Consider the following 15,261-nt stretch of genomic DNA (forward strand, 5'->3'; position numbering starts at 1 on the left):
CCAGAGGTGGATATTCCAAAATACTCACAGCAAAGTTACTGAAGCCCAAGCTAACAGGTCAGCGTGAGGCTGTGTGTGGGTCTGAGTGTATGGGAAATGATGGACAACTATTTGGTCATACTTTCTGTCTCTGTTAGGTTGTTTTTCGTCACGTGTGGTGGTTTTATTAATATATTTTTTTGAACAACAACTGCAAACTCCCTTTAAGTGCTCAACGACGAGATGGCAGTAGGCACATGATTAACCCGTATACAATCCACGTTTTGTTTTTTGGGGTGGTGTGACTTTAGAGTTCTCAGATGAATGTGCCTTGGTTCAATAAAGGTTGGGAAGCACTGCTGTGCCGAGTGTACAATATGTATTACTACATTTGCACATGACACATATTTCCTCTTTCACTTCAGTGTAGGCGTGACCGTGACTTGAAGTCTTTGCCGCTGCACTGATCAAATTAAACAGTGAACTACACGTCCCGAGGTGCCGTTTGCCCCTGCAGATTTAATGCTTTAACCGTCTCTAAACGCGCTCTTGTAGTTTGAGCTGAAATCAGAAGAGTGCACCGTTATCAAAAGCCTCTTGTTTCTAGCAGGGTGCCATTAAAATCTCCAGTTCCTCCGCTGAAGAAGAGCCCAGCTTTGGGATTGGGTAGCGAGCAGATAGCGTAACATCCCCCTCCTCCTCTCTGTGGAGAATTGCGTTAAAACGAAAAAGGATAGGCCTGCGCGTTATCAATATAACAGAACACATTTGTTTTTTTTTTAAATTTATTTTCTTATTTCTATATTAAACGAGGACGCGTTGCTGGCTGGTGTATGTGTTTAGAATGGGACACGCTGAAGGTATTGACATTTTTATTTGCCTGCATTTCGCGACTCCCCGTCAAAAAAAAAAAAAAAATCGTGCTTCTCATAAGCCATCTCCCCCTTCTTCTTTTTGTGCATGTTTTTGTTTTAGCGCAGCTCCCGATGCATGCTCGTGTTCATCCGTCGCTGGTGCAACCCTTTTGCAGTGGCGGCTTGGTTCTTTTTCAACCAGTCTCTCCAAAGCGCCAGTGATGGAGGAATAATCACGCCAGACAGGCAGCCATATTGGCACTGTACCGTTAGCCTAGCTAGCTTTAGCCTCCCCCGTTTCATCTTATTCCGTTTGTTATGTGCTCAAATATAGCCGTTACGCATATTAAACGCGTGCGTGGATGGATTACACGTGCCAACACGGTTTCGTGTGTGTGTTTTAAAAGCACCTAAAACCCCGACGATAGCCAAAGATGATCATTTTGTAGCTAGGTAGCTTTGAGGCTAACATCCCACAAGGCTATAAGATCACCCAGTGAGACAATTGTGTCTGCGCAGATGTTTCCCAGCCCCCTCGAATCAAAACACACATCTGTAACAAAAACCTTTACGATTTACTCTTTACATATGATTAAAAAAGGATTCTTAAACATGCATTTCGTATTTTTGTGACCGCTGGACGGCACCATACGGATGTTTACATCACCATTATCCACCTTTGCTCACAGGTTAAAACACAGTCAGCCTCCTCTTTCTCGTCTTTAACACCCTAAGTACAATAAAAGTGTCAACAAATTGGTGTGAAAAAGACACCGGAATTGCTCGTTTTGTTTGGCAACAAACTCCAAACAGCAACTAATTGAAGCTAATAGGGTTTGTTTTGAAGACGAGTCTCGTTATAATTAACATGCTACCGCATAACTTGCTTTAAATTGGACATGTCTGCTATTAAACTGTCAGGGTGGAATTATTGAGGCATTTCCTGCAGTACAAGCTGTTGATTATTATCTTCGTTCAGAATTCTGGCTTAATATTAGTTGCTAGTTATCAAACTGTTGTTATGTTGTGTGTAGTTTTCATTTAGAGTATTAGTATTTTTAGAGACCTCACAGATGTGTTTTTAAGGGAACGTGCTACTTTATTGTGGATTATTATGACATACATAATTTATACATGCATACAATGTATTTTTATAAAATCGAATCCAAAAATATGCAATAACAAACTAGTGGGAAAAAAACTCATTTATGACAGCAAACATGTCAGAAAATGGTTTGCCAAGTGTGTGCCAGCTTGTTGATTTAAAAAAAAAAAAGCTTTTCACTATTTGACATTCAAGTCAATTTCACTATACAGTGCTTTTAGAACAGAATCATGCATTTATCATGAAAATGTAACAACATAATGACACTCTAAACTCTTATTAGTTGCCAAATATTTGCACACATACCAGTACAATGATAAAGCGCTTATGTGTTTTATTCATTTTCTTTTTTTTTTCATTGCATGTATGTGATTAGTGTCCCACACACTAACTACAGCATGTGTAAATAAGTGGTTAAATGATACTAAAACAAAAAATTTCTTTATATGTTTTAAGTTATTTGTTTAAATGAGTCATTTTCATCTATCGTCTTGATTCTATTATCATGATCATAATGAACATTTTGTATGTGTCCCTGAAATTGCTGTCCACTCTGTCATTATGGGTAACTTCCCCTTGAATAAAAAACTCCCAATGTTTTCAGTGACATTGCAACTAGCATTTTTTTTCAATGGAGGCTGAAACAGCGGATAGTTGCAGAATAAAAATGTACACTCATCTCGTGAGGATAAGCGGTTCGGAAGATGGATGGATGTTAGTAACACAATATGTATTGGATGTTGTCAAGCTTAACATGTCCACTCTGTCATCGTGAAATATCAAATGATATAAAAACTAGGCTTTACACGATCAGGATTTTTGGGGCCGATTCAGCTAGTTTAAAAAAACGATAACCGATCCGATCACAAGATGGAGGAATGTGTATTTAAATGACCTGTTCATTTGCTGTATATACTTGTGTACTTAATTGCTCAAAAAATTATATTTACAATAAATAATGTATCTTTGTTCCTCTATTTATGCGAGTAAGGCATAGTGATAGACAGAATAAATGAATGGTCTTCTATTAGATGGTAGGAAGTAAATACAGTAATTAATGTATCCACTTTTTGTGAGATTTTTGTTTGTTGGTGTGCTGTGAGATTTTTCAATTGTAAAATATGTTCCTTGGCTCCATAATGGTTGGAAATCACTGCTCCAGTCAGATCGTGTATTCTAATCAGTCAGGTCAAACCAACATTACATAAAGGAAGTAATGGGTGCTAACTTACTGTCATTAAATTTATTGTAATTACTTCACCTGCACCGAAACTTTAGAGCATGATTTGACAGAACGGCGGCATGTTTACGTGCAACCGTTCGTGCTACCACTTGTTTGCTAGGCTACATAATGTTTTTATTGCCTGCTTGTGAGCTGTATCGTATTAAAAGGACGTGAACATACCTCAAGCAAGCCTTAAACGAAAGTCCTCTCCTGTCCTGAGCACCGATGACCACCAACACACTTTTTCCCCCATTTTGTCCTCATAATATAGTCTGCGCAATCCACTCTTGTTGTCGTCGCCACGGTAACGTGTGTATCCGGTCGCATTTGAGTTGACAAGATAAAGCCCAATGATCGTAAAAAACGGGATGCGGTGGTATCGGAATACAAGATTTTATTGCAATAGTCTGACAGCGTAGTCGTGAAAGAGCAAATTTGTCTTGTAGTCTGATCCGGTTACGTGTTGTCTGTCTCAGACGTGTTGCCTGTTCCACACCGCTGACATGTTTTATAATTAAGAATTTTTTAAAATAACTTTATTGGCAGTCGGATATTTACAATACTACGTCAAAAGACGTGCGACAAGGCTAAAAATAAAGTAGCTTTTGGATTAAAATATACTTTGCACGATGGCGACGTGGAGTAAATGTCTTTTGCGGAGCCAATCAATGGCGGCGAATTATGACATTAAACCCGATCAGCATAAAATGCTAATTATCGGCTGATACCGATCAGCCAGATAAAATCGGTGTAAAGTCTAATAAAAACCTTTCAGAAAATCAAAATATATTTGTCATGCAGGACACAGTCAACTTGCTAAGTGAATCATGTTGCTAAGTAAAGGTCCACCATGTGCTCACAAAATTGTAATATTGGCAAAAGAAACTGTCCACCCTGTCATTGTCCAGCCACCCAGTCAGCAAGCTCATATTTTGCTGTTTGCATGTTAATTTTTATATATATATTTTTAAAGTGTATGAGCTTGACCAATGGCATCTCTAACAGCATAACATCTATGTAATGCAATTCATATGAAGTTAAATGGAAAATCTAAACTTTTTTTGGGTGAAATGGGGAAGTTTCAAAGGCACCTTCAGTTGATATTGACTCATACCTTCATGAGCACAAAAATTATAATTTCCATGTCTCACTGTCAACAGGTCCAGTCAAAGAAAAAGACAGTTAAGGATGCCGGAGCCCAACAATGGATTTCTCCTTCTCTTTCATGCAAGGGATCATGGGAAATACAATTCAGCAACCCCCTCAGCTTATTGACTCAGCCAACATCAGACAGGACGGCACCTGCGACACTGGCAGTGACCCGGGCGAGGATGGCGGTCCCTCCTACGATGCGACCCTGGATGCAGACTTCTACCCACCCTCAGCGTCAGAGGACCTGCCACATGTCTCCAACGGCTACCCGCCAGGTCTGGGCATGTACGAGCCGCAGTCCAAGTTCTCCATGTATTCGCAGTTTCCCAACGGTTCAGCTAATGGCTACGGGCCCATACGCAGCTACGCGGAGCACGGCATCCTCATGCCGGGGGAGAGCACGGTGCTAAGGGGCCCTGGTCTCCAGGAAAGACCCCGCTCCCCTGTTTCGCCACCGCTGCCCACGCACCACCCACACCTGCACCACCACCATCATCACCATCACCTCCCCCACGCGCACCACTTCCTGTCAAACACGCCCCACATCCAGAGCCACCCACAGAGCCCCCCGCCGCTGCCCCTGCCCACCCAGCACCACCTTCCCCACACACCTCACATCATGACCCACACGCTGCCTCCTCCTCCACCCCTGCACCTGCCCTCGTCCAGCCCTCCCCCTTCCCTTGTGGACAGTACCCCTTCTTCACAGCCTGTCCAGCCCCCGCCCAGCACTCCCACAGGAGTGCTGAAGAAAACCAGCTCCCCTGAGATCAAGTTGAAGATCATCAAGACGTATCAGAATGGCAAAGAGTTGTTTGAAACGGCACTGTGTGGAGATTTGCTGCAAGAACTGCAGGTATTGCACTCAAAACATTATCTGTTTTACTCGTTTTATTTGGTTATGAGTTATTCAAACAAGTAAACAACCAAATACAGAACACAACAAACAAAAACAGCTATTGATTCTTTTATAAGTTGGGATAAATTAAACCTGTGATTGTTAAGCGCACTGGTTTTGGAAATTTAGCTACATCCACAGACGTGTGCTCTGACAGCATTATTCTACTCAATACAACAGAGTTCAGAACATCTCCCATCCAATTGAGGGATTTTGTATCGACTGATTGAATATTTTACCCTTAGCCGATTAAGGACTTTCCCATCTCTATTTGTATAAACTGTGGGACCTCAGTTTACGAATGACTTGGTTAACAAACAGTTAGATTAACGCACAAAATGTTCAAAGAAAAATTACCTTGGACATACTTGGCAAATAAAGATGATTCTGATTTTCGGTGTCCACTTAGAGAAAAGTAAAAAAAAAAAAAACAACGTTAAGCATTGCTGGATGCAGCAGGGTGCGAAGCGGTCCCTTTCCTGAAGCTAGCAAAAGCAAGTTAGCAGTCTCAAGCCTGGTCCCAGCCAGCGATTGTCTAGCCGGATTCCACATGGTGTAATGTTTCCTTGTAAATCTCCTTCCCTTTCTGGTGTATAATACACTTTCTCGAATTGAATTTCAAATCTTTCACTCGTTTGACTAAACAGCCATGTTTATGTTCACCATTGATAGAGCCAGCCTCAAATGGCTGCCATGTACCACAATGCAACATCCCACAATGCATTGTGAATGCCACATTGCATTGTGGGAACTGGCAGCCATTTTGGTCAGGGACTGTGAACGTAAACCGCACCAAAAAAAAGCGAAAAAGGCGAGGGTACACTGAGTTGCTAGACAACGCACCGTATACATTTCTTCGTAAAGTGTGTTTTTACACTTGTTTCTATCCTGAAAAATGTTTTAAACCACATACAGATAAAAATTTGGTAATTATAACTTTGTTCTGTGACTGGAATGGATTCATTGCATTTCTATTAATTTCAATAGGAACTGAGTCAATGGATTAAATTTGTCAACAGAGGTTCCACTGTTTATTGCATATCACTAAAAATGAAAAACTGGCGCTAAATTGTTCGCTTCTCATCATCATCTCTGAGCAGGGTTTGATACTGTATACGCACACAGACAGAGCCAAATTTGTGTTGGCTTCAAAAGGAACCCAAAACGTAACTGATGTCTTACCACTGTTTCCTTTCTGTATATTTTATTTCATCAATAGAAGGAATCTCAGAAAAATGAGGCGGCTCAGGTGCAGCGCCGACACGAGAGGAAGAAGGAGAAAAGGAAAAAGATCGCAAAGCTACAGCTACACATCCAGGAACAGAGTTTGGAGCCCGTCCAAGGCCAGGCAAGTAACATGGGCCAGACTGTGGACACCCACGTCCAGCCACAACCAAGAGAGGCTCCACCAGACCAGACGGAGAAGCCTCTGAAGACCGTTATCCAAACTGAACCAAAGGCAAGAGCTCAAATTGTTATTTCCAGTTCATTTAAGAAAAATTAAAACTTTGAATTTTAAGTAGACATTTTGTTCTCAGGTTCCAAAAGTCAATCAACCCTCAGTGATCCAAGAGACAGGATTCTGCAAAGAATTTGTCATTGGAGATCTAGTGTGGTCCAAAGTGGGCACCTACCCATGGTGGCCTTGCATGGTATCATCCGACCCACAGATGAAGGTCCACACACGCATCAACACCAGAGGTCAGCACACTTAGCTGTTTGGACAGATTTTCAAGAATAAAAAATGAGAAAGAAAAAAAAAAAAAAATCAACTCTAATTTGCAATGCAGGTCACAGGGAGTACCACGTCCAGTTTTTTGGCAGTGTGGCAGAGCGAGCGTGGATCCATGAGAAGAGGATCTTTGTATACCAGGGCAAGCAACAGTTTGATGAGCTCCAGGCGGACACGCTGCGCAAGACCACAAATACTGTGGAAAAACACAAAGTATGTCAACAAAATATTCTTTGTCAGGCCTTTTTTATATTATCAAATGTGTTTTGTCAGCTTTTAAAAAGAGGTCATCATATATTTATAGTTCAGGATACTCAATAACAAAATGTATGCTTTTTATATGTTCTGATGTCAAAGAACAGAGATGGTAAACAAATATTTACTCACTGACCACAACGTTAGGTGCAGCAGTAATATATTGCAGCCCAGTACAGTTTTGTATCCAAATTGTTGCACAAGTATAACAGCACACACTTCTGAGAGAGGTATTCTTTAACAATATTTTCATTTTTGTGTTTATAGTTTGCAGTAGAAGCACCTCTCAGGACAGTTCTATATTTTGATAGTTATTTAGCGTCTAAAACCACAATATTAAACAGAGCCTGTTTTGTGTTGTTGTAAATGCAGAATTTTCATAAAGCTCTCCAGTCGTAAAAGGTGTTAAATAGAATTTTACAAAATCAAAGCCTTGATTATCTTTAAAAATGTCACTTGTATAGAGAGGTATTAATAATGCGCCATTGTTGTGTAAAACAAAAAAATCATGCATCCATCCATTTTCTGAGCCGCTTATCCTCACAAGCGTCGCGGGAGTGCTGGAGCCTACCCCAGCTATCTTCGGGCAGGAGACGGGGTACACCCTGAACTGGTTGCTAGGCAATCGCAGGGCTCACAAACAACCATTTGCACTCACATTCACACCTACGGGTAATTTAGAATCTTCAATTAACCTACCATGCATGTTTTTGGGATGTGGAAGGAAACCGGAGTGCCCGGAGAAAACCCATGCAGGCACGGGGAGAACATGCAAACTCCACGCAGGCGGGGCCGTGATTGAATCCCGGTCCTCAGAACTGTGAGGCAGACACTCTAACCAGTCGGTCACCGTGCCGCCCTGAAAAATCATATCTTTATTCAATATTTGAAAGAGTTTAAAGATATAGTATGTTACTTTTGCCCCCTCCTCCCCTAAGCTATAATTCTGCATTACAACAAAAGAACACAGCAGTCGGTTCAATATGACGTAGGCCCCTTATATGTGATTCTACAACATTTTTACTATGTTTTGAAGGACATGCATTATATCCATGCCGTCATTTGCAGTACACCACCAATTGGGCCAGTGTGGGAAATGAATAGGGCATTCACAAAATATAAAAAACAAGATACTGACAAATACAGCAAGATGTTAGAGGAGCTAAATGGCTTTATCAGCATTGTGTCATCTCCTCTAGTAGTGGCTTGGGTGAAAATTACTTTTTTTATCGAACAAAAAAAGTTGTGGATTATAGCTTTAGGAAATTTGCATTAATAAATTCTGATACCTGGGAGGTACAATCACTGTAAAATGTTTCATACTTAATTTATATGGTACATAAAAAATATAACAAAATATCATTAAATATTTTTAGTTGTAATATTGTGCCCTAATCACCCACTCCAATGGGTCATATTGAGTAAATTTGAACACTAAAAATGGGTATTAAAAAGTCTCCTATTTGCCATCCTTAAACTCTTGTCATATTGAGAGAAATAAAATACAATCAACTGAATATTTTCTTTTCCAGCTTCTAAAGCCGATCCCTCAGAGGGAGCGTGCTCAGTGGGAAGTGGGCGTGGGCCATGCGGAAGATGCCTTCCTAATGACGCGTCAGGAGCGCATCGACAACTACACCTTCATTTACGTCGACCCGGTCCCTAACGAAGCCCCAATTGCAAAGAGACCCATTGGTCGGCCTGAAAAACGGAACCGGCGCTCCAGTGGCTCAACCAATAAGAAAGAAGACGGAGGAATGAAGTCGCCCGAGAGAGAGCAGCCACCAAGGAGACAGCTGCCACGTCGGCAGTGTAGTATTTCCAATGCAGATGACAACAATGGCTCAAATGAGAAGAAGAACCTGAAAGGGGACCAGAGTAAGTCTGTCTCCCCTAAACAGGATGCTGGTTCTGATGTGGGAACCAAGCAGGATTCTCCAGCACCAGTCAGGGCATGGAAAACTGCAGCAGCAAGAAAGCTGCTGCCTCTCTCCATCACCATGAAAAGGCTGAACGTGGAGATCACAAAGTGCGACTGGCCTCTCCTGCAGAAAAAAATTGCTCCCTCACCTAAAAAAGAGGAGGAGAAGGAGGAGGAGGAGGAAGAGGAGGTAGAAGAGGAGAGAGTCGAGGGAGAAGGCAGGCAGCCTGACCTGGGCTACTGTTCACCTGAGGTGGGTGAAACACAAAGTCTTTAGATATGTTGTACGGTAAACCCCCATTAATCGCGGGGGATGTATTCCAAACCAACTCGTAATAGATGAAAATCCACCATACAGAGAGAACCGTATATATTTTTTAATAATAGTTTCATCCCTAAAACACACTTTGAAAACATTTAAACTTATTAAAGCACATTTTGAATATTCCTTAGTATTCCTTAGCACCTCTTCTCATGTTCACTTGCACAGTTCCAAATAAGAGGTAAAGCGTGCGTGCTTCAAGCAGAGTCAAACTAAAGCAGGTTAAAGTCACACATGAAACAAAAGAGAATTAAATATTATATATTTAAACCCCAAAATGTTCAACCAAACCATAGGATTTCATCTGAAGAAATTCTTCTAGCTTATTGCTAACATGGATGCCATGGACGTGTTAATGGGCATTTTCAGAGATGTTACAGTAGTTATAAACCTTCAAACAACTGCTTTCAGACCTATTTTCTCTGCTCTCTGATAACGACGACTAGAACCGGAGCTCACAGTTGTAGCAGTAGTCTTGCTTGTAGACCTTAAAAAGCCATATAAAACGGTCGCTGTAAAATCTGCAAAACACCGTAGCGGTGGTGTGCATGATAGTGGGAGAATCCTGTATACGCAGTGAGTTCTCATACACCGTTTGATGTTGTCACCAGGACAGCAGAGCTAAACCCGAGCCCAGTCCCGAGGAAGAGGAAGACGTGGACGATATGGAGGACGAAGGAGAGGAGAGGAGAGAATCTCCCGCCAGTCGGAGGAGCGAGGAGGGCGGGACACAGCCCACCTCATCTCCTGGCTCTCATCACAGCAGTCCACATGGTTTGTAGAACACTGGCTTGGATGTTTTGGAGCAGTAAGGAACCAGGAAGCTCAATATTTTTGTGGGTCTTCAGGTTCTCAAGAGAGGAAGCTGCAGCGGCGGTCAGTCAGGAGCAGGTCGGAGTCCGAGAGAGGCAATGAGCCTGTCCCAAAAAAGAAAACCAAAAAGGAGCAGGTATCAAGACAGAGGCACTGTTTACAATAGATTATGTGTAATCGATGTTTTTTTTTTTTTTTAGTTTTTTTTTTTTTTTTTTTAAAGCTTGTTGTGACCATCTGTGTACATAACAACAAACATTTGAACACGGATCTCAAAGTAGAGGTTTTTGAAAACAAAAATGGTGTTGCAAGCCAGTAATGTTTTTCTAAAGACGTCTCATGGTCTGCCATGCACCTTCCAGCGTTTTTAGTCATTTTAGGCAAACAAATCTAGGACAGACTTGTAAATATGCGCTAATATGGTTTATAACTAGTCACATTTCCTGCACACTCATGTTTTCATCTTGAAATTTCAATGTGAAGTGGTGCAACCATTTTGCTTTAATAAATTGGAACTCCACTGACCTAAAATGCATTTTCTATCCTAATTCACAGAATTTTATTTATTAGAGATGTACCAATACCACTTACTTACATTTGAGTACTCGCCGATCCTAAGTACTCATATTTGATAATACCATTGTCTTGCAATTGTGATGAAAATGTTTTTTATTTTCATCATATTGTTTCTGAAACACATAACACAAACTCATCTTCAACCTTGCCAATGTTTCACTCAAATATGATGTTTTTTAGAGTAACAAATTGTCATTACTGACATTTTAAAGTCCAACTGCTTGTTTTTTAACAGTCTTGCCAAACATTTCACTTAAATATAGGCTGTAACACAAGGCATTTCCATCTGCCCAGAAGGTAGATGTCAGACTGGTAAAGTGGTATCGGTGTCCTAGTATCGGAGCATTTTTTTCAAGTGCCAGTATAAGTACCGATGGACAGTATCAGCGCAAATACTGGTATTGGTGTATCCATAAAGTTAAATTTACTGTACATCCAGTATTGTTATGCAAATGTTTATTGTTGCTGTTAAAACTCACAAAAATTATTTGCAACACTGTATTACCATCACTGTAAATGCTCCGTTACATTTGACTGACCTCCAAACTTCAGCTCCTCTCAAACTTTGATATTTCACCTTGTCATTTCAGGCAGAGATGGCTCCCGAGGCCACACCAAGGGCAGGTTCCCAGAAAGGTTGGTGATCACGCTCCTTCACACTTTACCTCCATTTAATAAAACATATTTCTTTAATTGATTTCCCTCCTTGTCGTTGTTCAGGAGCCAGCGAGATATCTGACGCCTGTAAACCGCTGAAGAAGCGAAGTAGAGCATCCACAGATGTGGAGATGGCGTCCTCTCAGTATAGAGACACATCAGATTCAGACTCCAGAGGCCTCAACGATCCACAGGTAGAATAGAATAGAATACAATACAATGCCTTTTATTGTCATGACACACAATGTACACTGAGATAGAAAGCTGCTCCTACTCTAGTGCTAGGGTTGGAGAAGATCAGCAGGTTTACACACGAGCTGATATAGGTACGACAGTGTGACCTTGAGATACAAGTGACCCGATTTAAGAGTATTTATACGAGCTGTCATTCAGCTGATTTTGTGCTTTGAGTTATGAGCACTGTATGGTGGTAGTGAACTAAAATTTAACTCACTTCACAATAATCAGCAGTTTGGCAAATATTGAACAATTCATCCCCAAAAAAAAGCTTCAACCTGTTTAATGTCTGTTACTGTCAAACTAAACATAAAACAAGAGAATTACATGTGTATTTAAAACATCACTTTGCCTTAGGAAAGTCTCCTTAGCTTAATGCTAATAAAACAATGCAAACACCATTGACATGCTAATAGTTGGCATCAAAAGTTGCTATTTTAGAAACAACATATATTGAACACAAATGGTGGCGGAAAACATGTAGACAGTTAATGTAACAATACTCACAGGCATATACAGTTTCTTAACCTACAAATTTGTGTCTGTCTGCATAGCTGTATTATAGTGCCTCCTGGTGGCCAAGGTGGGCACACCAGAAGGAGCAGCACTATGAATTGGATTGCAGCATTAAATGATGATGCTCAAACTCTATAATCATCTGCGTTCTGTTTAATTGTGTTATTACTCTCTTTCTATAAAGTACAATATTATAGAGTTCTATTTCTCCTTGTTAAGAAAAAAAAAAAAAGTTTTTTGGGGGAGGCCAAGACTAGAATGGATTAATGGCAATTCTCTTAATTTCGATGGGTAAAGATGTTTTCCGGTGCGGGTGTTTTGAGTTACGAGTGTGGTCATGGAACAAATTAAACATGTAGCTCAAGGCACGACTGTATTTTATGAACGTATTGGGGCACCTTTTATTTGAAAATGTTCATCTTAATCATATTGTTTGTGTAATATTTGACACATTTCCTATTTGCTGTTTTTTCAAGCACATAATAACATTAAGTCTTTTTGACCTTCTCTCAGGGTTTATTTGGGAAGAGTTTTGACAGTCCAGCAGCTGCAGATGCAGATGCCTCAGACACTCAGTCTGTGGACTCTGGCTTGTCTCGTCAGGATGGTAGTACCGGGAAGCGGGACACTGTCTGCCAGGTCAGCACTAGTCCAGATATTGTTGGTGTTTGGCGGAAACCTTGCCTCTCCAAACCCATAATTTTTCAAGAAACCAAAAAAAACGGCATGTTTGTTGAGCCATTAACATTGCTTCATAAACGAGAGCAAGACATTTTCAACACTTTAGATTGATCAGTAATTTGTAAAGATAACCACATGGGGACTGACCAATAGTATAAATTTGTGAAAAAATATGGAATTGACCAAATTTGGACATAAGTAATTTTGGCCTGACGCCAGTGATGTGCTGTTTTACTGTCTTTCAAACATTTATGTAATGACCTGTGTGACATTTATGTGTAGATTTGCGAGGTGTATGGCGAGAATTTGGTGCTGTGTGAAGGTGACTGCAACAGGCAGTTCCACCTCGAGTGTCTCGGTCTGACGTCCCTACCTGAAGGAAGGTTCACCTGCCTGGAATGTAAAAATGGTAAGTGAATCGTTTATCTTTGGCGACCACTCTGTCCTTGCATTCTGCATTCTCAGTTTCTCTGTAACCCTTTTCTAGGCAATCACCAGTGTTTCAGCTGTAAGAAAGCAAGCCAGGAGGTGGCACGTTGTTCGGTGGTGGGATGCGGATGTTACTACCATGAGGATTGTGTACGTAAACTCCCAGGTACCACCAGCAGCACTGGCGGAGGCTTCAGCTGCCCTCAGCACAGCTGCGCCACCTGCTGTCTGGAGCGAGACCTGCAGAGAGCCAGCAAAGGTAAAAACATTCTCAAATTATTCAAGAGCTTAGAGCAGGGGTGTCAAACTCATTTTTGTCGCGGGCCACATTGTAGATACGGTTTTCCTCAGAGGGCCATTATAATTTTAAAACCATATCAATGTTTAATCGACTCATCATATTATTACACGTAGACAACAAATTAATGCATAACTGGTTTTGAAATCAGAAGTCAAGGATAATGGTTTGTTCAACTATTGTTCAAGTAACTGTAAAAGGGGTTTAGAGGCAAAACATGCTTACAATAGTTCGTTACTATTTATTACATATGAATATACAAAAATTTGGAACAGACTTTAGCAAGAATCATGGACGTTGACACACATGATTTGCTTTGGCGGGCCACATAAAATTATGTGGCGGGCCGGATTTGGCCCCCGGGCCTTGAGTTTGACACCTGTGACTTAGAGTAAAGTATGAGATTACATTTTCTTATATATTTGGATATAATTCTAGAAAAAAGCCTCCTGAAGTTAATCTATTGTCAAAAGTGGATTTAACATTTAACCAAGCGAATGTGGGTGAAAACGTTTTTTTCTTTCACCTTGGAGAGAAGTGCATTAAGAGAAAGTGTTCTTTCATTTATAGTGATGCTGTCTTACCAGAAGCATCCTACTATATACGTTGACAAGTTCATGGAAATGTATCCAGATAATGGTGCATTTTGTTATACGGTATAGTTTTTAATCATACAGGTGCATCTCAATACATTTGAATATCATGGCAAACTCATTGAGTAATTTATTTCAGTAGTTAAATTAAAAACGTGAATGTCATATACATTAGTCTCTCATTTAACGGGGAGGGGGGGGGTTACGTTCTATAACCCTCCACTTCCTATTTGGACTGGGGCTATCGAATGTTTTTCAAATTGATTATTGTACTGATCAATCCATTGATTATTCGAGTAAGAAAAAAATATTTTGCCTAATACCAATACATAATATGTATGTGAGGTGCACATATTTGTTTGGGCCACTTGGGTTTTTTTTGGTGGGAGGGCGGAGGGGGTGGGGAGTTTGTAAGTGAAATCAGATAAGCAATAAGCTTTTCTCAAATACCATCTGTTACAAAATGATTTTAGTGTAAAAACATTTTGCGACAGCCAGTACATATTTTTGGGCATTTCTGCAATTTCACATGTTGTCACATTGTGCACCCCCTGTAATCTTTATTTTCCCCTGTCCAGGTCGCCTGATGCGTTGCATCCGCTGCCCAGTGGCGTATCACACAGGGGACAGCTGTGTGGCGGCAGGCAGTGCCATCCTGACACATCATGTCATGATCTGCAGCAGCCACAGCAGCACCAAGAAGAACGGCCTCCTCACATCTCCTATCAATGTGGGCTGGTGCTTCCTTTGTGCCAGAGGTAAGCCCTGCCCCCCCTGTCTTACAAGTAGCAAGCACTCTCACGCAAACACACACTCCTACGGCCACCCTGAACAGGTGGTGCAGAGGAAGTTTTCATTTCTGTTATTTTTAAACAATTTTTCATGTAAAACAAGTCCTTGTTGCCCTCCATGATTGTATTTTTTTGTTCTAGACTCATTTTGGAGAAGCATTTTTTGCAAACCCCACATCCTTTAGGCATGTTTCCACCAAGTGGTACAGTTCAGTTATTCTTGCCTT

At 40.9% G+C, this 15,261-nt stretch overlaps 1 protein-coding gene across 4 annotated transcripts in view; it reads left to right on the plus strand.

Annotated features, from left to right (window-relative positions):
• Positions 1-650: 650 nt before the first annotated feature.
• nsd3 (nuclear receptor binding SET domain protein 3) overlaps positions 651-15,261 on the plus strand; it is a 33,853-nt gene continuing 19,242 nt past the window's right edge. For 3 of the 4 annotated variants that reach the window (XM_061672031.1, XM_061672033.1, XM_061672034.1), the window contains exons 1-14: positions 651-839; positions 4,324-5,171; positions 6,433-6,672; positions 6,752-6,914; positions 7,004-7,158; positions 8,733-9,374; positions 10,055-10,217; positions 10,292-10,392; positions 11,423-11,468; positions 11,553-11,683; positions 12,756-12,881; positions 13,206-13,332; positions 13,411-13,611; positions 14,822-15,001. In XM_061672031.1, coding sequence (XP_061528015.1) covers positions 4,368-5,171; positions 6,433-6,672; positions 6,752-6,914; positions 7,004-7,158; positions 8,733-9,374; positions 10,055-10,217; positions 10,292-10,392; positions 11,423-11,468; positions 11,553-11,683; positions 12,756-12,881; positions 13,206-13,332; positions 13,411-13,611; positions 14,822-15,001 — 3,079 coding nt within the window. In that variant the 5' untranslated portion in view covers positions 651-839; positions 4,324-4,367. Of the gene's footprint in view, positions 840-4,171; positions 5,172-6,432; positions 6,673-6,751; positions 6,915-7,003; positions 7,159-8,732; positions 9,375-10,054; positions 10,218-10,291; positions 10,393-11,422; positions 11,469-11,552; positions 11,684-12,755; positions 12,882-13,205; positions 13,333-13,410; positions 13,612-14,821; positions 15,002-15,261 lie in introns of those variants that run through there. The other variant, XM_061672032.1, reaches the window with a different exon arrangement.

Source organism: Phycodurus eques, chromosome 3 (genome assembly GCF_024500275.1).
Source record: "Phycodurus eques isolate BA_2022a chromosome 3, UOR_Pequ_1.1, whole genome shotgun sequence".
Taxonomy (NCBI): domain Eukaryota; kingdom Metazoa; phylum Chordata; class Actinopteri; order Syngnathiformes; family Syngnathidae; genus Phycodurus; species Phycodurus eques.